Source organism: Chionomys nivalis, chromosome 6 (assembly GCF_950005125.1).
Source record: "Chionomys nivalis chromosome 6, mChiNiv1.1, whole genome shotgun sequence".
In the NCBI taxonomy this organism is placed as follows: Eukaryota; Metazoa; Chordata; class Mammalia; order Rodentia; family Cricetidae; genus Chionomys; species Chionomys nivalis.
The window spans coordinates 14,214,526-14,237,850 of record NC_080091.1 but is presented as its reverse complement, the minus strand read 5'-3'; the positions used below and the strand labels follow the sequence as shown (position 1 = coordinate 14,237,850).

At 41.7% G+C, this 23,325-nt stretch overlaps 1 protein-coding gene across 1 annotated transcript in view; it reads left to right on the top strand.

The window, feature by feature from the left end:
- Window positions 1-18,284, top strand: part of Clhc1 (clathrin heavy chain linker domain containing 1) — a 35,925-nt gene extending 17,641 nt beyond the window's left edge. Inside the window, exons 9-12 of the mRNA XM_057771905.1 lie at window positions 3,587-3,761; window positions 5,949-6,151; window positions 14,276-14,455; window positions 18,026-18,284. Of these exons, the coding sequence (XP_057627888.1) occupies window positions 3,587-3,761; window positions 5,949-6,151; window positions 14,276-14,455; window positions 18,026-18,219 (752 nt within the window). The 3' untranslated portion in view covers window positions 18,220-18,284. The remainder of the gene's footprint in view (window positions 1-3,586; window positions 3,762-5,948; window positions 6,152-14,275; window positions 14,456-18,025) is intronic.
- The last annotated feature ends 5,041 nt before the right edge of the window (window positions 18,285-23,325 follow it).

Below are 23,325 nucleotides of genomic sequence, written 5' to 3'. Positions count from 1 at the left end.
GAGAAACCCTGTCTCAACACCCCCCCCAAACACCCCCCCAAAAAGGATTTTTAAATATAATATATATTTTTGTCAAGTTTACTTCATATCTTTTTTTTTTTTTTTTTTTTGGTCTTTTGAGACAGGGTTTCTCTCTAGTTTTGGAGCCTGTCCTGGAACTAGCTCTTATAGACCAGGCTGGCCTCGAACTCACAGAGATCCGCCTGTCTCTGCCTCCCAAATGCTGGGATTAAAGGTGTGCACCACCACTGCCTGGCTCTTTTTTTGTTTTTTGAGACAGGGTTTCTCTATTTAATAGTCCTGGATGTTCTGGAACTCACTCTGTAGACCAGGCTGGCCTGGAACTCAAAGATCTGACTGCCTCTGCTTCCCAAGTGCTGGGATTAAAGGCCCAGCCAACTCCATATTTTTTTTTAATTTTTATGGTTTATTTAACTTTATTTTATGAGCATTGGTGTGAAGGTGTCAGATCCCCTGGAACTGGATTTTCAGACAGTTGTGAGCTGCCATGTGGGTGCTGGGAATTGAACCCGGGTCCTTGAGAAGAGCAGTCAGTGCTCTTAACCGCTGAGCCATCTCTCCAGCCCCTCCATATTTTTTTAAAAAAAGCTTTTTTGTGTGTGTGTGGTCAATTGACATGCACAAAATAAATCATACATTGTGGGATCGTGATACTAAGTGTGAAACACAAGGCTTCATACAGCGAGGTAAGTACTCTCCCACTGAGATATCCCGCAGCCCAAAATCTATATAGAGAGTGCATAATTGCCAAGATTGACATATGTACTTGCCCATGGCATTGTCATATGGACATACCCATGACATCATCACCACAGAGCCCGCTCATGCCCATTGACAGTCTTCGTCTTCCCATTCCTCACACCAACTACTGTCCACAGTCCCAGACTCCACGAAACCACTAATTTGCTTTCAGTAGCCATAGCTAGGTTTTTTTCTATAAATAGAACATGCAGTAAATATTATATTATTATCATTATTATTATTATTATTTGGGGTACAGGGTCTCACTCTCAGGGAATATGAAACTCTAATAGTACCGTGACAAGCAGACATCCAGGGAGGAGGCCATAAATAAACAAGTAGAATATCTCCAAAAGTAACCCCCTCCCACCCTTCCATCTGACCTACCTCCAGGTCATGTCCCAGCCAGGCCCTGGACATGGGCTGCATACCAGTCAGCCCACTCCTATTTATCTATGCTGACCAACTTAAAATGAGGGGAGAGAATCCACCCCAGGCCACCAAAAACCCTTAAAACCTGGTACCCTTCATGGAATTTTAGTTTCTAAACCCCAAATTTGAATTCTAAATAATTGAGGAAAATACAAATAAATGGAAAGATACCTTCTGCTTGTGGACTGAAAGATTAGATATTGTTGAAACACCAAGAATAAAAGCAATATAGCAATTCAATATATATCTATAATCCAATATTTTTTCACAAAATTTAAAAAGAATTCTAAAATTTGTACAGAAGCATAAAGTCTCAAGTACCCACATCAATACTGAGAGAAGAGAGAGTTGGAGATATTAATGCATCCTAATTTAAAATTATGAAACTACAGTAATAAACAGTATCCTACTAGAATAAAAACAGATAAGTGCTGGCTGTAAATCAGGCAGAGAATCACTGGTCCAAGGCCAGCCCCAGCAACTTGTATGACTCTTATCTCCAAATTTAAAAGAGCTGGAGGTGTAACTCCGATCGCACGTGGGAGGCACTGGCCCAGTTCCTAATACTGCAAAACCCCAGGCTGAGGACCTGAGTTTATTTCTTTATTCTTTACTTCCCTTATTCTAAGTGGTAGAGTGCCATTGTTAGGGGCACGGAAGGCCTTACTCAATGGATGTAGTAATATCTGCGTGTGGTTAATTGTTGACTGCTTCAGTCTTTGCTCTTTAGAGTCTGTCTTTACTAGACACTTTTATTAAATCAGGAGGTATTGCTTCAGCTGGCTTCTTAGTTTAATTGTTTTTGTTGAGAATGTCACACATGAATACTGTATATCCTTTCCACTCCACATTCTTTCTCTCCTACTCCTCTCATGTCCCCCACTTCCTCTCAAATTCATGAACTTTCCTTTTTTTGTTTTGTTTTGTCTTTTAAGACTGGGTTTCTTGCCGGGCGGTGGTGGCGCACACCTTTAATCCCAGCACTCAGGAGGCAGAGACAGGCGGATCTTTGTGAATTCGAGGCCAGCCTAGTCTACAAGAGCTAGTTCCAGGCCAGGCTCCGTAACTACAGAGAAACCCTGTCTCGAAACAAAACAAAACAAAACAAAACAAAAGACTGGGTTTCTTTGTGTAGCCTTGGCTGTCCTGGAACTTGCTCTGTAAACCAGGCTGGCCTCCAACTCACAGAGATGCACCTGCCTCTGCCTCCTAAGTGCACCTCCACTACTGGGTAACCTCTTCTTTAATCATTATTTCATACACACACACACACACACATACACACACACACACACACACACCCTACTGAGCCCATCTAGTGTTGCTCATATGTTGGGTTTAGATAACCTATCACGGAGCCAGCTCATCCCATGTGAAAGCTGATCCTCCCTCCCTCAGCAGCCACTGATCCTCTCTAGCTCTTCATCTACGGGTGGCATCCATCATATTGGCATGACAACTGGTGTTGTCATTATGCAAGTCTTTTTTTTTTTTTTTGTAGTTTTCAAGACAGGGCTTCTCTGTATATCCCTGGCTGACTTCAGTCTCGCTTTGTAGACCATGCTGGCCTTGAACTCACAGAAATCCATTTGCCTCTGCCTTCTGAGTGCTGGTATTAAAGGCATGTGCCACCCCTGCCAGGTCTTTTTTAGGCAATCATATTGTTAAGATTCCATGGGTGCAGCTTCCTTGTAATATCTAGAAAACAGTATCAGCAGAGAGTCCTGGGCCTCTGGTTCTTATGATCTTTCTGTGCCCTCTTCTGTGATTTTCCTGGGCCTGTAGGGTTACGCTGTAGATGTATCATTTGGGGTCAGGCACCTCAGTCTCTTTTCTCTGCATTTTGACCAGTTGTAGATCTCTGTAATAATCTCCATTTGCTGCAAAAATGAAGCTTCTTTGATGAGGGGTGAGAGCTACACTTATCTGATAGATAAGTATTTAGAATACAGTAGGAAGTCCTATTGGCTTATGAAAATAGCTGTAGGAGGTTCTCCTTGAAGGTCTGTGGCCTCTGCAGCCACAGATAGTTGTCTAGATTACAGGCATGCACTGCCTTCCATGAACGGGGAAGTGTCTAAGCTGCTGGTAGCTTTCAGCAACTTTGGCATCCTTTGACTTGCAGGTAAATCACTACAGTCTCTGCCTCCATCCTCATGTGGCCTACATAGTGATGATAATAGTGATATATAGTGGTATAAAGTGGTACATGGTGGTTTATAGTGATACATAGCGATATATAATGATACTGTTATAAAATATAAACTGTATTCTGCATCCATTGTTAAAGGGTTAGAAAATGTAAAGAAATTAAAGTAGTAATATGAAATAAGAAAAGGCAAACTAATTCCTAATGTATTTGACTCAAACTTCTTTTTTTTTCTTTTTGTAGCTGTTGGAAAAATTAGAGGAAAACCTCTCCCATTACTCTTGTTTTTTGAGGCTATATTTAGCACGAGTCAGGCCTTCAAACGCCCTATTAATGCTGACCTAACCGTGGAGGGAATCAAATGTGGACTGTCTGAAAAACGGCTTGATTTAGTTACCCATTGGATCACCCAGGAAAAGTAAGCAATTTTAAGCTGCTAACTTAATTTTTTTTGGTATGTATGTATGTATGTATGTATGTATGTATGTATGTATTTATTTATTTATTATGTATACAATATTCTGTCCATGTGTATGTCTGCAGGCCAGAAGAGGGCACCAGACCTCTTTACAGATGATTGTGAGCCACCACGTGGTTGCCGGGAATTGAACTCAGGACCTTTGGAAGAGTAGGCAATGCTCTTAACCACTGAGCCATCTCTCCAGCCCCCTGCTAACTTAATTTTGACATATGATTAATATGGTTGTTTTTCTCTGACTTAGAAAAGTTTGTTTTTTGTGGACAAGAGTTTCCCAGTGTAGCCTAGACTGGCCTCCAGGTCTAATCCCTCTGCCGTAGTCTCCTACCTGCTGGGATTATAGGCTTGTCACACTACATCCAGCTAATGCTTTGATATAAATGCTGAGTTTTAGAATTTACTTCAGTTCCCTGTTGAAATTAATTAGAAAGTGTCTGTGAAGGCCCAGACACAAAGAGCTCAGACTAACAGTCACTTCAGTGAAGCTCACAAGATAAAGCATGGAACTTAATAGCAGGTGGAAGTTGAGTGTCATGGACACAGAAGGGTTGGTCAGTAGCACACTTCTTGGGAAGGAAAAGACGAGGAACCTGATTCTACACAAGCTATAGACCCACGTAAAATAACATAGGAGACAATATGTATTGAGGAAGAACATGGGCCATGGTTACCATGAGAAGTTTTGAAGAACACTTAAGCCAGCAGGTGGCAGCCTCTTGAAGTCAGGTCTCCTACAGACTGGCAGCTTTGTGCTAGTGTCTGTGGGCTTGCCTCGCTAGAACCAGAGCCTGGGATGGGTGGGTGGGAAGGAGACTGGGCTTCCTACTAAATGAGTACAGCCAGAGGACAGCAAAGCCTTAGCGCACTCCGCAGACAAAGCCTTTCTTATCTATCAACTTGGCTGGTTTATAAAGAAAAAGTGAGTTTTCTGATTCTTGAACTACCCTCCACTCTCTACCCAAATAAATACAGAGTCCTTTTTTTTTTTTAGCATGTTGAATCACAAGACATTTTGTAGAGGTATCAGGATTTCATTTTAATGTTACTGGCATGTTGTTAGAAGTATACAAACACTACCAGTATTATGTGAGCCCTGCTGTTTTGCAGCCATTAGTTAAAATATATGACTAAAGCACAATCCCTTGTGAGCACTAATTAGAAGGGACTTTTCTGGTCGTGCCCAGATGTTCTTCTGGCTTATGCTGGGGGTTTCCAGGTAGCGCTCCTGTGATAGCACAGATGGCTGGTTCACTTTAAAACATTGTAGCCAATGAAGTGATGCAGTCCAACTGTTGGAAAAGAACTGCTTCCTCAGTTTCTCCTAATGGATAGCGCATTGCTCCCCACACTTTCCTTCTTATTATCTAGAGCGCGAAAACTAATGGTGCTGACATACTTTAGAGATGAATGTTGGGGTGGAGGACATGAGGACTTCAGGAAAACAGGATATGATGTGGAAATGGAGTTTTCCTCTTAGTACAAATACTTGCAAATCTAATTATGAGCCAAAATTTTTCCCACTATCTAACATCTAATAAATTTATAGTATACTCTGCAGAATCTAGACAGACTTTGGGTAACTTATGAAAGCACGGAGACCCCCTCCCCCCCCCCCGTCCCCAGTTGCATGAAGACTTTGCTTACCTGGCAATCATTTATTCATTTATTTAGTTAGTTAGTTATTTTTGTTTTCCAAGACAGGGTTTCTCTGTAACTTTGGAACCTGTCCTGGAACTCACTCTGTAGACCAAGTAGACCAGGCTGGCCTTGAACTCGTGGAGATCCACCTGCCTCTGCTTCCTGAGTGCTGGGATTAAAGGCATGTGCCACCACTGCCTGGCCTTTACCTGCCAATTTTAATTCTGTTAGTCTTTGCAGGAGAGTTTAAGTCTTGCTTACAGACCTTAACAAATTTGATCTCAATTTTACCAAAATACCTTTCCAAATTAGTAAGTGCTGATTTCTTTTGGTTTTGCCAATCTCAAATGTGTTTAATTTCTACCTCATCATCAGTTGCTTATAGGTTATTTATAATCCATTCTTAGAGTCCTGAATATTCAGATATTTCAGTCTCAGCCATGCATCAAGAATTCCCTGACATGTGCCTTGATGATCTGCTTGCTTCAGGCTGACATTTTCTGAGAAGGCTGGGGATATTGTTTTTGCTTATGGGGAGCAGAACACATACCACAAGCCTAACTGCTTGGCTTTAGCTCAGATTATCTACAACGAATGTGGTTTACACAAGAAAGCTCTTCTTTGCCTGTGTAAACAGGGTCAGATTCATGAGGCTGTGGAACAGATTCAACAGTTAAAGGACTTCACCTTTGGTGAGTAAAACGCCTGCTTACTTCCATACAGGTTAACTCTGATGTCTTTCATAGCAGCTGGCTGTGTTTGAAACTAAGCTTATGAAGTATTTTATACACACTGATAGGAGATTTCTTTTGTAAGTTTACATGAAACTAAGATAGTGTAATTGAATTTTATGATATGCATTATGCATTTTCTCAAAGGAAACATTTAATGTGTGGCTATTACTAGAAATATGTAATATTAATGACAAATTTACTTCATATGATAGACCATATTACATAAAGAATTTTTAAAATAACTGAAATTTTCATATATAATATATGTATAACAATGTATTATCATAATTATAAATGAAGTATTACAGAAATGACGCTAATTTCAGAATTTTGATACTGAGAGAATTGTGAGTAGTAGCCGACCCCAGAGCAGTGAGCAGACCTCTGACTGTGAGTGCCAGTGCGGTGAGTTTAAGGTCCCTGCAGTCCTGGCACCTCCCAATTCCCAGGCTTCTTTTTCCCCTCTATTTTGAGAAGTTATAGAAACAAATAAGTCAATATAAAAAAAGAAAGAGGTTGCAAAGCAGACAGAAACAGCAACTTTAAGCCATATTTTTCAGGAAGAAGAATATATGATTGTTGAATCTGATCATCTGTACTCGTGATGTATGTGTTTGAAAGCCCCCGTGTCTTCCATTATCGACACTGCTGAGTAGGAGCTGCGGCTCCTGTGCATTGTTTCTCCTGGTCCTTCTGTTGAGCCTGAAGTGACGTCAGTTCTAACATCTGCTTTATAGACAGAAGCAGTTCATGTTTTCCCAGAGAGGCTAAGGCACACTGGGGTGTTTCCCGTAATTATACAATAACAGAGCAGTCTGGTAGAGTGGGTGGGTACCACTCTCGAAATTTGTTGAGTGAATTATGGATTATATTACTAATTAAGAATACAGATTCAGGCCGGGCGGTGGTGGCGCACACCTTTAATCCCAGCACTCGGGAGGCAGAGGCAGGCGGATCTCTGTGAGTTCGAGGCCAGCCTGGTCTACAAAGGGAGTTCCAGGACAGGCTCCAAAGCTACAGAGAAACCCTGTCTCGAAAAACCCAAAAAAAAAAAAAAAAAAAAAAAAAAAAGACTAAAAAAAAGCAGAGAGAGAGAGAAGAGGGGAGGAGAGGAAAAAGAAAGAAAGAAGCTGGGTGTGGAAACTGGAGAAACAACTTAAATTAAGCTGTTCTTCCAGAGGACATCGGGATCATCCTCTGTGGAGACAGTCCACAGGCACGTGCAGAGAAAACACCACACATACAAAAAAAAACTAGACAAATTGAAAAACAAAACAAGATGGGCAGTGCTTGAGAAATGATACCTGACGTTACCCACTGGCTTCCACAAGCACACACACACACACAAACACACACACACAAGTGGAGCTTCTTTTCTATAAGTGCACAGAAACACAATTGACTGTCATATTATTGTGTTCCCCTAAAAATGCATTATATTCTGAAATAATTATCTTGTAATAATTTAAGATATAATTCTCCTTCCTGTTTAGAAACTTGGTATTTATCCTCAGTATTGATTTTACATTGCTATTAAATAAAAAAATTATAGTAACTTGAGACAAATGAATCTTAAAAGATAGAAACGGGCCAGGCGGTGGTGGTGCACACCTTTAATCCCAGCACTCGGGAGGCAGAGGCAGGCGGATCTCTGTGAGTTCCAGGCCAGTCTGATCTACAAGAAACAGAGAAACCTTGTCTTGAAAAACCAATAAATAAATAAATAGAAACAGTGTTTGAAATCACTCTGCCTATTGGGGTGGTTTGAAAGGAAATGGCCCCAAAAGGAGTGGCACTGTTAGGAGCCGTGGCCTTGCTGGAGGAAGTGTGCCACTGTGGGGCAGACTTTGAGGTCTGTTTTGCTCAAGCTTTCCTCAGTGTGACTGCCAATTGACTTTCTGTTGCCTCTGAGTCAGATGCAGGACTCTTAGCTACTCCAGCACCACATCTGCCTGCATGCCACCTTACTCCCCACCATGATGATAATGGACTGAACCTCTGGAACTGGAAGTGAGCCACCCCAATTAAATGTTTTCTTTATAAGAGTTGCTGTGGTCATGGCGTCTCTTCACAGCAATAAAAACCCAATAGGTGACTCATACCTATTTTACTTTAAAAAGTCTTGCTATTTTATGTGTATGGGTATTTTGCCTGCATGTGTATCTATGCACTGTGCGTGTGCCTTGTGTGCACAGAGGCTAGAGGAGGCTATGAGGTCCTCTGGAACTGTGAGTCACCACATGGATGCTGGGGACTAATGTGGGGCCTCTGCTAGAGCAGCTATTGCTCTTAACCATAGAGCAGTCTCTCCAATCCCTTATTTGTCTTTCTATTTAGGTGTAGCACAGCTTGTCATGGTATTGTCTTAGATTGTAAGGGCAGGTTCAATTTTTTAAGACTTCTGCTTTACAAAGACATGTTTCTTCTTAGATTTAAATGACCAATTTTATATTTATAAATTAAAAACAACCAAAACCAAACAAAGCAAGGACAGTTCCTGAAAACATTATGCTCCAAAAGTGTATATCTTTTTTAGAAGTATCGCAGCCCCCAAAGAACCAGCTTCCAGGCTGCACACAGGGCTCAAAGGGAAAGTCCACAGCACAGCACAGTCTGAGACTTTTTATCTGAGGGGGTTAGGATAAAAGACACTCATACGTTCTCTTGATGATTTCTTTCTTTCTTCTCACATGTTGAATTTGTCTTTGTTCTTTTTTTTTTTTTTTTTTTTTATTATATATTTTTTTTTATTCTTTTTTTTAATTAAAATTTCCAACTGCTCCCCGTTTCCCATTTCCCTCCCCTCCTCCCACACATTGCCCCCTCCCCCCTCTCCCCTCCCCTATCCCCACTCCTCTTCTCCTCCCCCCAGTCCATTCCCCCTCCCTCTCGATACTGAAGAGCAGTCCAAATTCCCTGCCCTACAGGAAGACCAAGGTCCTCCCACTTCCATCCAGGCCCAGGAAGGTGAGCATCAAAACAGGCTAAGCTCCCACAAAGCCAGTTCATGTATTAGGATCGAAACCTAGTGCCATTGTCCTTGGCTTCTCATCAGCCTTCATTGTCCGCCATGTTCAGAGAGTCCAGTTTCAACCCATGCTTATTCAGTCCCAGTCCAGCTGGCCTTGGAGAGCTCCCAATAGATCAGTTCCACTGTCACTGTGGGTGGGTGCACGCCTCGTGGTCCTGATTTCCTTGCTCATGTTCTCCCTCCTTCTGCTCTTCATTTGGACCTTAAGAGCTCAGACGGTTGATCCAAATTGGGTCTCTGTCTCTCTCTCGATCCATCGCCAGATGAAAGTTCCTGTGCCATTCTCCTTGGCCTCTCGTCAGCTCTCATTGTCCGCCACATTCCGAGAGTCCGGTTTTATCCCATGTTTTTTTCAGTAGCAGTCCAGCTGACCTTGGTGAGCTCCCAATAGATCGGCCCCACTGTCTCAGTGGTTGGGTGCACCCCTCATGGTCCTGACTTCCTTGTTCATGTTCTCTCTCCTTCTGCTCCTCATTATAACAGCTATATATACCCAACAAAATCATTCAAGCAATATAGGAGTTATATTTGAAGGTCATATTCCATCTCTTTTTTCTTTTTCTTTTTGGTTTTTGAGGCAGGGATTCTCTGTAGCTTTGGAGCCCGTGCTGGAACTCGCTCTGTAGACCAGACTGGCTTCAAACTCACAGAGATCCGCCTGTCTCTGCCTCCAAGTGCTGGGATTAAAGGCGTGCGTCACCACCACTGAGCTCATATTCCATTTCTTAAGGAAATGATAAAAAGAGTCATCCCGATAACTTACATGCAATAAATCTAAAAAACTTGTCACAGAGCAAATACGGTCAGCTCCTTACTTGACGGCTATAACTTGCAGCTGCAGAGAAAGGGCCAGTCATTTTGTCATCTACCTAGAGACGTGGTCTATAAAGGATTTTGAAGGTGCTATGAACCTAAGCTACTGAGGAGTCTAATAATATAAAGAAATTATTTACTATAACTTCTACTTTTGAGTGTATGAATATTTTGAACTAACATTCTGTGATTAGGAGTCGTAAAATACTGGGATTTCTTGGATTCAGGGGTGTTATGTTGTCTTGGACAAAAGACAGTCAGGGCCCCATAAATGTACCAGTACAGACCCAGGTCAACTTTCCTGACTACCATAAATCTCTTAGAAACAACTCAGTTGGCACCATCCGAGGCACGGTGGCACTAAAAGCATTTTAAATCTTAGAATGTATTTTCTGCTTGTGTGTAATTTTAGACTATAAAAAAGGAAATTTGTGCTGGGTGGTGGTGGTGCATGCCTTTAATCCCAGCACTTGGGAAGCAGAGGCAGGCGGATCTCTGTGACTTTGAGGCCGGTCTGGTCTACAAGAGCTAGTTCTAAGACAGGCTCCAAAGCTACAGAGAAACCCTGTCTCGAAAAACTGAAGAAAAAAAAAAGGAAATTTGTAGCTCTTTCTCAGGTCTTTGAAGTCAAATTATTTTTTTGTAGCTTGACCAGTTAGAAAATCTTTCCCCACAGTGATTCTGAACAAAATCTATAATTATTGTCCTAGGTCATCAGTCAGACCTAGCAAAGAAAGTGTATGTAGCAATTAGCTTGCTTTGCACTTTTAACTCTGGCTTAACAAATCACACAGCTCAGTTATATGTCCTTGTAAGCTAGGTTGCTTTTTGGGGAATAGTTTATCTCAAAAACTATTAACAAGGCATCTGGTCTAATCTAAAGCTACGCTGAAGTTTTAGGTCAGCTGATAGTGCACAGCTATCCTGGCAATTGGGGAAAATTCAACTGTTTTCCTAATCATCAACTTGAGCTGTGGTCTAAAGCAGCTCCTAGGGGGACTCATAGACCCCGACTGTGTCATAATTCTTTGTGTTCATTGTTATTCATCAGAATTTTGTATCAGCTAACATTATTGATATCTATTAGACAATGCGGCTGAAGGAGGTGTCACATTCTGGACAATCCACAGATTAAAATGCCCAGGAGATCGGGAGGTATTCATGAGATGAACACATTATGATACAGGGACATTTGCAGCAGCACATGTGAGGTTACAGACAGAAACAAAAGATATTCCGCAGTCTGTAGCCTCGTGGCCTTTCCTAATGAGGTTTTTCCCATCAGAAAGTTTTCCTCCTGATGGGATGACACCTTTTTCTTAAGACAAGACCACAGCAATAAATACAATAAAGATTGTAGTTATTTTTTCCCCTTTAACCATTTCTGGAATAAAGCCTGAAATGAAAGCAGGTCATGGTAGTACACACCTATCGTCCTAGCACTTAGGTGGCTGAGGCAGGAAGATCACAAGTTTGAGGCCAGTCTGGTATGTATGACAAGCTCCAAACCAGCCGTGGATACATAGCAAGACACTCTATTGGAAAGCAAAACTCAGTTCGAGACCAGCCTGGTCTACAGAGCTAGTTCCAGGACAGGCTCAAAAGCCACAGAGAAACCCTGTCTTGAAAAAAAAAAAGCAAAACTCAGAAGCATAACCAAAATGCCTGAAATTATTTGTTTGCTCATCTTTTCCACCACTGAAGTGAACTTAGTAAGCATCTATCTGGAAACTGTTTTATCCTAGATCACATTTTCTCAAATGATCTTTTCTCAGGTCTCACTTGAACTATTACAATGATTTTATATACACACATACACTTATGGATATATATATATATATAATTAAAAGAAAATGTGAAATATTTAGCAACTTATTTAAAGTAGCAATAATAAATCTATACTATGTTGTCATAAATAATTTTATGAAAAACAACTTTGTTTCCCAGAATCTAAAAATTTAGTCAAAAGAGTAACATTATTTTACATTTTTATTTCTTTGTAATGTCTAGGTGTTGATCTCTTTCCCCCCAACCAAACATCTGCCATCTTCATGAGTTCAGATGGGCCCAGTTATGAACAATCATTACAGTGGGGTTTGCTGACTATTGAGGGAGCCAGGAGGGTTGTAGAGCCTCATCTGAGTATTAGCTACCTCCCAACAGTCTGCACTTCTGCTCTGGTTGCATGTGGCTTTGATGTCTCAGAGAGGAAAAACATTTATAGGGTAGAGAAGACTAGACGTCTATGGCAAAGCCATTGTTAGTGCATGGTGAAGACTGTCCAATGTGGTCACTTTGATGTCACCCACACCCCTGCAAGCAACCCCTCACCATGCGTTTATAAATAAGCCTAATAAACTCGTGGATTCTCCAGGGGAACTTTGGTGGAACTGAGTTTGGTTTGTCGCTGGGACTGTTGGAGGAGGGAGATAGATGTTTCCTAGTCCCCCACAAGAGAAGACTCTTGAAAATAGATGGCCATTGTGTCTGCTGTAACACCACAATACAGCTGTGTGTTTGTAGGAGAGTGAGAGGAAGAAAGACAAGTAGCCTAGGAGCTATGACATTGTAGACCACAGACAGTCTTTTGAGAGCCACTGCTCTGGGCATTTGTGGGTGAAGAAGTAACAAGCATACGTTTTTATTAGGACAGCACATGGGAGACACGATGGTTGGCATGTCACCAGCAAAGAGTGGGAAAGCAGGTATAAAGGACAGTAAGCAAAGAGGGGCAGATGAGAAATGCTGTCCTTTCTAATTAGACATCAACTCTTGCAGGTAATATTGGTAAAGAAATCAATTTACAGGAGAGAAGTTTGAGTAACTATTGAGTGTAATAGAAAGAAATGAGTTAATTTTAGATGTTAAAACTGAGTGATTCAGACAGGCAGTGGTGGTGCATGCCTTTAATCCCAGCACTCGGGAGGCAGAGGCAGGTGGATCTCTCTGAGTTCAAGGCCAGCCTGGTCTACAAAGCAAGTTACAGGATAGGCTCCAAAGCTACTGAGAAGCCCTGTCTCAAAAAACCAAAACCAAACCAAAAACAACTGAGTGATTCAACCCATTATTTTGTTACTTTTCTAAGAAAATGTTTTCTTGTTTGTTTGCTTAATCATTTGAATATTTTTTTTTTTCTGAGACGTTTCTTTATATAGCTCTGGCTGTCCTGGAACTAGCTCTGTAGACCATGCTGGCCTCGAACTCACAGAGATCCGCCTGCCTCTGCCTCGTGAGTGCTGCAATTAAAAGAGTATACCACCACTGCCTGGGTATTAATTGCTTCTTAAAACCTTCAGTTTTGAAGCCGGGTGGTGGTGGCACACGCCTTTAATCCCAACACTCGGGAGGCAGAGGCAGGCGAATCTCTGTGAGTTCGAGACCAGCCTGGTCTACAAGAGCTAGTTCCAGGACAGGCTCCAAAACCACAGAGAAACCCTGTCTCGAAAAACCAAAAAAAAAAAAAAAACTTCAGTATTTGAATTTCCAAATACTTGATACTTTTAGGGGAAAAATGACTCTGGGTTCTGTTTTCTGTGCAGCACACAAAAAGAAAGATGATATTATACTTAATAGAGGTTGGTCTGTATGTGAGCAAAGAGAAATGCACATACATGCACACACATAGACAAATAATTTTAAAAAGTCAACTACATTGATTATTGCTAAGAAACAGACAAGATAAATACAACCTAGTGTCACATAGAATCTTTTTTTGTTTGTTTGTTTTTCAAGACAGGGTTTCTCTGTAGCTTTGGAGCCTGCCCTGGAACTAGCTCTTGTTGACCAGGCTGGCCTTGAACTCACAGAGATCCACCTGCCTCTGCCTCCCAAGTGCTGGGATTAAAGGCGTGCGCCACCACCACCTGGTGTGTTGCATAAAATCTTACAAATTCTCTACAACTCTAACTCTAGTACTTTTGAGGTGTGGAAACAGAGTCACAAAGACAAGTGACTGGTGGGTCTGTGCTTAGAAGTCAAGTCTCTGATTGCCAACAGAGTCCTTTTCCTCAATATTATTTAATATATATTTTTATATTTTCAGATACTCCTTGCTCTGAATTGTCCTTTTTTTTCTTTGTTTAAAATAGAAGAGAATACTGTTGAGTCTAGACTTGGATCAAAGGGGACTTGGAAGTGTGGGAACGATTGTTGATTGGCAGGAGTACACGTGGGCTGTTTACGTCTAGGTGATTGTCACCTCAGGATGGTGAGATTTGGTTTTTCGTTTTTACTTTCAGATGACCTGATAAACCTAATAACAGCGTGTCCCCAAACTGAGCTAGTTAAATGTCTTACTCAAGAGAGGGATGGAAAACCACCATTTTTATCTTTTGCGCTTGCTGTGCTTCATCTGTTTTCTGTGGACATGAAAAAGGTTGGCATTAAGCTGCTTCAGGAGATCAGTAAAGGCGGGAAAGGTGAGTGAGCCCGTGATGCACTGAGGAATGAGAGAGACTTCTGCTCGGTATACTTTAGACCAACTTCGAATTCTCCACTACTCTCCCGTGTTGTGTCTGTAGTTTGTGGTCCGTGCTGTCAGCTGTCTGGTGTGTGTGTCTGTTGCCTGTCTGTCCCTAACAGAGGGCTTTGCACTGCGTTTGTTGAATACCACAGAAAACATGGTGTGGGGAAGGAATGAAAATACTTTCCTAAAGAAACCTTTAACAGTTTTACAAGGAAGAAATTACGTCATTGACCCAGAGCAGCTCAAAACCACAATCAGATATTATCAACCTGTATGCAGACATTGCGTCTAGTATTTATAGGTTTTTTGTTTTGTTTTAAGGTTGCTTTCAACCTGTTGCCCTTCCTTCCTTCCTTCCTTCCTTCCTTCCTTCCTTCCTTCCTTCCTTCCTTCCTTCCTTCCTTCCTTCCTTCCTTCCTTCCTTCCTTCCTCTTTCTTTTTTCTCCCAGACAGTCCTGGCTGTTCTGGAACTAGTGTTGTAGACCAGACTGGCCTCAAAGTCACAGAGATCCGCCTGCCTCTGCCTCCCTTGTGCTGGGATTAAAGGTGTGCACCACCACCGCCCAGCCTGTTTGCTGTTTTGAATAAATCATTATTACAACACCCACACCCCTTTGACAGAGGCATAGGAAAGTACACAGTTTAAGGTCAAAACTGTTCATTTAGCTTCACTTGTAAAACATGATGAAGTGGGAAGGCCAAGGCACACTAAGGTCGCTTTCATTATTTTCTTAAAAGCAGGTTAAACTTAAAACAGGCTGAGGACACTATAAATCACCTGATTGAGTACGTAGTTTTAAATGATCTTAAGGCATATTATAACTTGATTTTAAGATCTGACCAAAGTTCATTCTCTTTGAAGGCAAGAGGTATTTTCAGGAAAATATGTTACCATAAGTAAGGAGCTTCAAGTTCTGTTGTGAAAGAGATAGTAATGAGTTATTTAGGGAGAAATTCAAGATGATTAAACTTAACTCAGATTTTCCAGAGTTAACTTTTAAAGTCTATAAATGTGAAGATTGCCATGTTAGTAAGTCTCTTGTCATTGGCATATGTTTGTTGAAGGAATTAGAATGAAAAATCTTTACTAAACCCAATGAGAATGCCATAATCATTGAAAGAGGCAACACTCTTATAAAAACTTTATATCAGCCAGGCAATGGTGGTGCACGCCTTTCATCCCAGCACTCGGGAGGCAGAGGCAGGAGGATCTCTGTGAGTTTGAGTAGCAGTCTGTGCTACAAGAGCTAGTTCCAGGACAGCTAGGGCTGTTACACAGAGAAACCCTGACTCGAACAGCTCCCCCCAAAAGCTTTATGTAATTTAGCATTATCATTTATATATATTAAATATTAATTAGCCATCAATAATTTAATTTCCAGATCCATTATATACATATTTACAAGAGTCTTTCTTTCTTCCTTCCTTCCTTCCTTCCTTCCTTCCTTCCTTCCTTCCTTCCTTCCTTCCTTCCTTCCTTCCTTTCTTTCTTTCTTTCTTTCTTTCTTTCTTTCTTTTTTCAAGACAGGGTTTCTCTGTAGCTTTAGAGCCTGTCCTGGAACTAGCTCTTATAGATCAGGCTGGCCTCGAACTCACAGAGATCCGCCTACCTCTGCCTCCCGAGTGCTGGGATTGAAGGCGTGCGCCACCACTGCCCGGCTTGGAATATTCTTTCTTAATGTAACTTTGCAGTGAAGTTGAAGACCTGTTAAAATTTCACATTTCCTCCCTTTTCATTAATTTTATATAGAAACTTAAGCATATAACTTTTCAAATCATTGTCTAAGGCCAAAGAAAGAATAGTTACCTGGAAATATATTGAGGAAGATAATTTAATATTCTGAATTTATCATTACAAGTAATGATTAAAGTATTTAATAGGAAAATAACAATTGTGCTCAAAATAAAATAGCAGTGATGGTAGTAATGAAAAGATAAATCTTCTGTAACCAAGTTTTATAAGCAATGCAGATGATAGGTAAGGTATTAGTTCCACGAGCTGATGAATACTGGGTTTAGGAGGTAGTTCTATCAGTGCTCGGTTCCAGAACACATGTGAGAAAGTCAGGCATGCTGGCACACATTTGTAACTCCAGCACTGGGAAGGCAGAGACAGCCGGTCCAGGGGCTTGCTGGCATCCACTGTATCCTGCAAGGCAAGCTTCAGGCCAGTGAGAGCCGTATCTCAGAAATAGAAGGTGGGTAGTTTTTCAGGGTTTCTCTCATGTGGACACCTGTACATATACATCACAACCTCATGTGCATCCTTCACACACAGAGTAAATAAATATGCAATAAATACCAACGAGAGTTACTATCAGTTTTCTCTCAAAAGTAATCTTATTAGGTTAGTTCCAGGACAGGCTCCAAAACCACAGAGAAACCCTGTCTCAAAAAACCAAAAAAAAAAGTAATCTTTTTTTTTTTTTTTTTTTTTTGGTTTTTTCGAGACAGGGTTTCTCTGTAGCTTTGGAACCTGGCCTCGAACTCACAGAGATCCACCTGCCTCTGCCTCCCGAGTGCTGGGATTAAAGGCGTGCGCCACCAACGCCCGGCCTAAAAAAAGTAATCTTATTAGATTTCTTTAATGATTTATTTATTTTTATTTTATGTTCATTGGTGTTTTACTTGCATGTTAATCTGTATGAGGGTGTCAGATCTCCTGGAACTAGAGTTACAGACAGTTGTGAATGACCATGTGGGTGCTAGGAATTGAACTTGAGTCCTCTGAAAGAGCAACCAGTGCTCTTAACCTCTGAGCCATCTCTCCAGCCCCCATATGAGATTTCTAAAAAAGTAAACTGGGCTGGAGAGATGGCTCCGTGGTTAAGAGCACTGTCTGCTCTTCCAGAGGTCCTGAGTTCAATTCCCAGCAACCACATGGTGGCTCCAAACCATCTGTAAAGAGATCTGGCGCCCTCCTCTGGCGGGTGGATATAAATGGAGGCAGAAAGTTGTATACATAATAAATAAATCTTTAAAAAAAAAGTAAACTGATTTCATTTTTTTAGGACAATATTGATTATAGATACCGCATGCTTACGAGGCCTGTGTAGAAGAAGGGTGCATAGATTGCTAAGGAGTGTCTTAAGTCCTTGGGCAGCGCTACTAAAGTGTTTATGAAGCTGTTTAAGGGATCATGAGAATCCAAGCGCGAGGTTCTCAGCACGCACTTGTTTCCAGGAGTGCATACGGACTGTTAAGAAGGGGCCCCCGCTCCTCACTTTCTGAGCTCACTGCCTTATACTCTTCAACACCATGTACCATACAAGAAGGAGACGAGTGAGGTGGAAGGGGAAACACAGAGGGCTGAGCTGATGCAGTTAAGAAGGAGAAGAAACTGGCGTTCAGGAATGTGCAAGGTCTGGACCTGAGCACTTATCATAGCATGAAACTCACTGGGCCAAGGCCCGGCTTGAGAATAGCTGTGTTGAAATGGGGCCTCTTCAGTTTTGAAGGCTTGCTAAGTGTGGATTGTCAAGTAAGAGAAATTCTATAGTGTAATGCTTTATTTCTTTTTCAGATGAAATAGAGCATCTTGTGATGGACGATCCATTTTGCTCCTTAGAAAAATGGCAAGATATGGCAAATATCTGTTTACAGAATGGTTTTGAAAATTTGTCTAGTGACATCATGGCCATTCTTCGATCCCAGGCTGGAGTTTCAGAAATTTCTGAAGATAATTCCATCAACTTAATGGAACATGTTTTTTGGTAGTTCTACGTTTTATCCAGCTGAGAGCGCTTGTACAACATTTTATAGGCATTGGCTGGGCAAACTGGTTTTAGCATAGTTAACATAAATAAATGTTAAGTATAATGCTCTCAGCAATAAATGACACTTCCATTATGATGTTCAGGTTTGATCTTGAAACCATTGCTTCCTTCCTACCATGTGGTCACTTCTTATAGCAGATCTAGAGCAAATCCAACAGTATAGCTCTGCCTAAAGATAGCATAATTTGAGACAGGGTTTCTCTGTAGCTTTGGAGCCTGTCCTGGAACTAGCTCTTGTAGACCAGGCTGGCCTCGAACTCACAGAGATCCGCCTGCCTCTGCCTCCCGAGTGCTGGGACTAAAGGCGTGCGCCACTGCCACCCGGCTGAAGACCTTATCTAATTTGATCCCTAGAACTGAAGAAGGTGTGGGCAAAGCTCTCCCTTTGCACTGACTTTCTAAATGTCAGATACTGCAAGCTTGCCTCCACAAGAAAAGGAGATATTACTTGAAGACTGAATGTGCTGGGAAAGAACTGGACTAAGTTTGTTCTGATTCAAGGATGGCTCCAGTCTTTGATGTCTGTCTGTATATCCATGGACACACACACATGCACGTACGGATGATAACCTTTGCCATTTTATAAACGGAAAAGGTCAGATTCCAACTGAGGTTTAGAATCTTGGCATGTTTTTACTTAAAGGGAAGACCAGACAGATTGCCTTGGGTACTCTTAGGCATGGAAAATGGATCTTTTAAAAAAATCATTTTGTACTGTGTACATTGTTGAATGGCTAAAATCCTAGTTCTCAGGAGGCTGAAGCAAAAAGGTGATGAGTTCAAGATCAGCCTCGACTGCATAGTGAGAGTGTCTCAGAAGCCAAACAAAATAGAATAACAACAAAGCAAAACCCACCCAAAAAGACAAGAGATAATTTTTTTAAAATAATTCCAAGTATTTGAAATTTTAGAATTCTTGTTTTGGGAGTGATATTTTTATTTCTTAAAATTATCTGTGTTGGTGTTTTGCCTGCGTGCATGTCTGTATGAGGGAGTCTGATTCCCGGGAACAGGAGTTACAGACAGTTGTGAGCTGCCATGTGGGTGCTGGGAATCAAACCCAGGTTCTCTGGAAGAGCAGCCAGTGCGCTTAACTGCTGAGTCATCTCTCCAGCCCAGAATTTTAGAATTCTTTACTATGGATAGATATAATATTCAAAATATTTAAGAATCAGTATGGCATGGGTACCAGTCAAGTAGAGTAGACATTCAACCAATCAGAGCAGCTTCCCGTTCGTGTGGCACATCTGTGTCCCCAACCCCTGGTTCTGAAATGGAGTCTCACTATGTAAGCTCAAGCTGGCTTTTTTTTTTTTTTTTTTTTTTTTTTTTTTGAGACAGGGTTTCTCTGTGGTTTTGGAGCCTGTCCTAGAACTAGCTCTTGTAGACCAGGCTGGTCTCGAACTCACAGAGATCCTCCTGCCTCTGCCTCCCGAGTGCTGGGATTAAAGGCGTGCGCCACCACCGCCCGACATGGTATACAGCTGAGATTGGTCTAAACCTGCAACGTCCCTGCCTCTGCCTGCAGCGTACTGGGGTTAAAAGTGTGCTCCATCACGTTTTACAGAGTTGACTCCTTGTGAAGGGCCTAAGGGATCTTCTCTGTGTCTCTACATCCTCTTCTCCTTACGGATTTCTGTGTCTAAATCTGAGCATGGCGGCTTAAGTGTGTAATCCTGGCACTCCACAGGCTGCAGCAATCGAAGCTACACAGTGAGTCATAGGCCAGCTACAGAGTGAGGCTGTCTCGTGTGTGTGCGTGTGCGTCATGCAATATATAAAAAATAAATGATATAATATGCAAATATACAACAATAAACATATATAGGTATTACATCTTATTATATATATGTATTACATCACTCATATTGAGTTAGAGTTCACCCACTAGAAGTTGACTATGTCTCCAAATAAGGTCACATTTGTTGCGCTGTGGGCTAAGACTTCAGAATGTAAATCTGGGAAAAACATAATTCAGACACAAACATTTTCCATTATATCACCAAAATAAAAAATAGTACTGGGCACAAAATCAATGTTCAATGTATAGTTGCTGATTGAATCTATTTTAGGCAAACCTAGAATTTTTATATTTGATGTTAATCTTGTGAATTCTCTTTATTCTTACTTACATTCACAAAATTATATTACACATTTTAGAATTTTTTTACAAAGCAAACGCATCTGTATAACTAATCCCCACATGACGAGATAGAACCTTTCCAGAATATTCCAGCCTCCTGTCCTCCTCCCAAAGCTACTCAACTTCTCCTGCCATTAATGACCTTTTCCTGCATTTGAATTTTATTTTATTTTTTTTAAAATGTTATATTTTTTATATTTATTTTGTTGTGTTCATGCATACATGCATGTGCGCATGCACATGCAATGTGTGCCATATCATGCATATGGAATTCAGAGGACAATTTATTTTTTTGCATTTGAATTTTAGATAAACAAAATAACGCACTCAATTTTTTGGGTCTACTTGCTTTTGCATTTTACTTTTTGTGAGATTTTTCCGTATTGTTTATAGCTGCAGTTGCTCAGTCTCATTGTTCCATTCTATAAGTGTGCTACCATTATAGCATAAATAGCCCGTAAGTTTTCCCAGTGTGTATCTGTACAGTGCTCCCCTGGTCATTCTTCATGGCTTGGCTGTGAAATCTGTTTGCATGTCTTATTCTTTGCTTTTCAAGTTGTTTGGGGATAGGTATATATACAGTCTCATAAGTAAGTATAATTTTCTTAGCATTTAGGACTTCCCCTAAATACCAGGTTAACAAATGACCATTAATCACTTTTAAAGCATTTAATTAATTAATCTATTTATTATGTTTGTGGGATAGTTTGAATGTAACTGGCCCCCATAAAGCTCATAGGGAATGAATGACACTATGAGGAGGTGTGGCCTTGTTGAAGTAGATGTGGCCTTATGGTGAGAGAGTGTCACTGTGGGGGCAGGCTTCAGTCTCACATATGCTCAAGCTATGCCCAGTGTCTCAGACCACTTCCTGCTGCCTGCACAAAACGTAGAGCTCTCACCTCCCTCTCCAGCACCGTGTCTGCCTGCACGCTGCCTTATCCCACCATGATGATAATGGACTGAACCTCTGAACTGTAAGCCAGTTCAATTAAATGTTTTCCTTCATACAGTGACTCACTTGTCTGCTACCCCAGCCACTGTTTTTCCGGTGACTAGAATCATGTTAGGTTGCTAACACGTACGTTAGAAGTCTTGCTGAGCACTGAACTTGCTCCTGTGCACAGAATATGCACAACTCATCAACTTCATTCACTCCTGAGGAAAAAAGCACTTAGCAAAGTTAAATCAGTGAATACTGGGCATACAAAGTTATCAATAACTAATAAGTTATAATTGGTTGTATTCTTTAGTAAAAACTGCATTCATTACACACACACACACACACACACACACACACGGTACTGGACACGGGGCATGGCTCAGCTGGTAAAGTGCTTTCTGTGTAAGCATGAGAACCTGACTTTCGATCCTCAACACTCATATAAAAAACCAGGAGTAGCACATGTAATAGCAGTCCTGGGGCAGCAGAGACAGGAGTGTCCTCAGGGCTTGCTGACTACGTAGTCTAGCCAAAGCAGTGGCCTCTAGGTTCAGCAGAGACCTCCAGCTGAACAAATAATAAAGTGGCGAATAACTGAGTTCACCTCATGTCAACCTCTGACCTCCACACACACACACACAAAAAATAAAGGTATACTTATGGATGTGTCTCATCTTGTTTCTTTTTTGCCAGCATCTACTGGTACTCCCACGGCCTTATGAATCCATGCCAGTCTCTCCTTGGTGTGCCCAAGTATCTGTGGGGATCTGATACTAGTGTAAGTTAGTAAGACATGTCTCACTTAGACAAGGGAACCAGGACTTACTGAAAGGGACAGTTAAGGTGGATTCCAGTCGGTCAAGCAGGATGATGGACTTGATATTACTCTCTCAAAAGCTGGAAAGTAGATTTGACATATGTAGTCCTGACTTCTCAGAGCCCTTGGTGGGAGTGGGCTCCATGGATGCCTTCAACTTTGTTCTGGTGCAGCAGCAAAGCCCTTACGAGGCACCGGTGCATTGTCCCAGGGCTTCCAGGGACAGGAACTGTGAGCCTGTGAATTTCTGTTCACTCTAACATACCCAGACAGCCTGTCACAGCAGTCCAGAGTCAACCCAGTCACTCTCCAGCTCTGGCTGTGCCTGCCCAGAAGGGTAATGAGGAATCTCTGCTCCCAGAACTTGTCTTTTGTCTCACATATTCACACTTGCCTTCACATAGGGATGGAACCAGGGCCTTGCACATGCTCCAGTGTGTGCTACCTCTGAGCAACACCCTCAGCCCCATGTGCAAAGCACAGAGCCAATTGTGAGAAATCAACCTTCACCAGGGGACTGAGCTTGCAAATGGTTTAGTCAAGCTGCTTAAAAAGCCAGGCATTTACAAGGTGATGCCTGGGTTTTGAATTGTGGGTTTGATCGGTCCCTATATAAGTTAGCTTAAACAATCTGCATGCTATGCTTTTGCCCAGCAGCAATGTGCCTTACCCTCTCTGAGGAGTGGATAGGGAGTGTGGGGGGCAGATGTTGGTGGAGGGAGTGGGAACTGGAATTGGTATGTAAAATGAAAAAAGTTTGTTTTCCCTAAAGCTTGCGCTGGCATGAGGTCACTACTGAGGGAGGAAAGCACCGGCAGTGAGAGCTCAGTGCCTTCAGGTTGTAGTCCAGAGGCAGTGTCCTCGTCCTGACGTTGGGGATTACCACTTCTCGTCCTGACGTTGGGGATTACCACTTCTCGTCCTGACGTTGGGGATTACCACTTCTGTCTTTCTGATTCTTGATGGTACCCCTCCCTTTCCTATTTATCTGTGTTTTAATAAGAAGGTTCTCTCTCTGTTTCTTGCCTGTCCTGGAACTTGCTATGTAGACCAGGCTGGTCTCACACTCAGAGAACTTCGACACCCTCTGTCTCATGAGTGCTGGGCTTGAAGGCGTGCACCACCCCACTAGCTACTCCCTTTG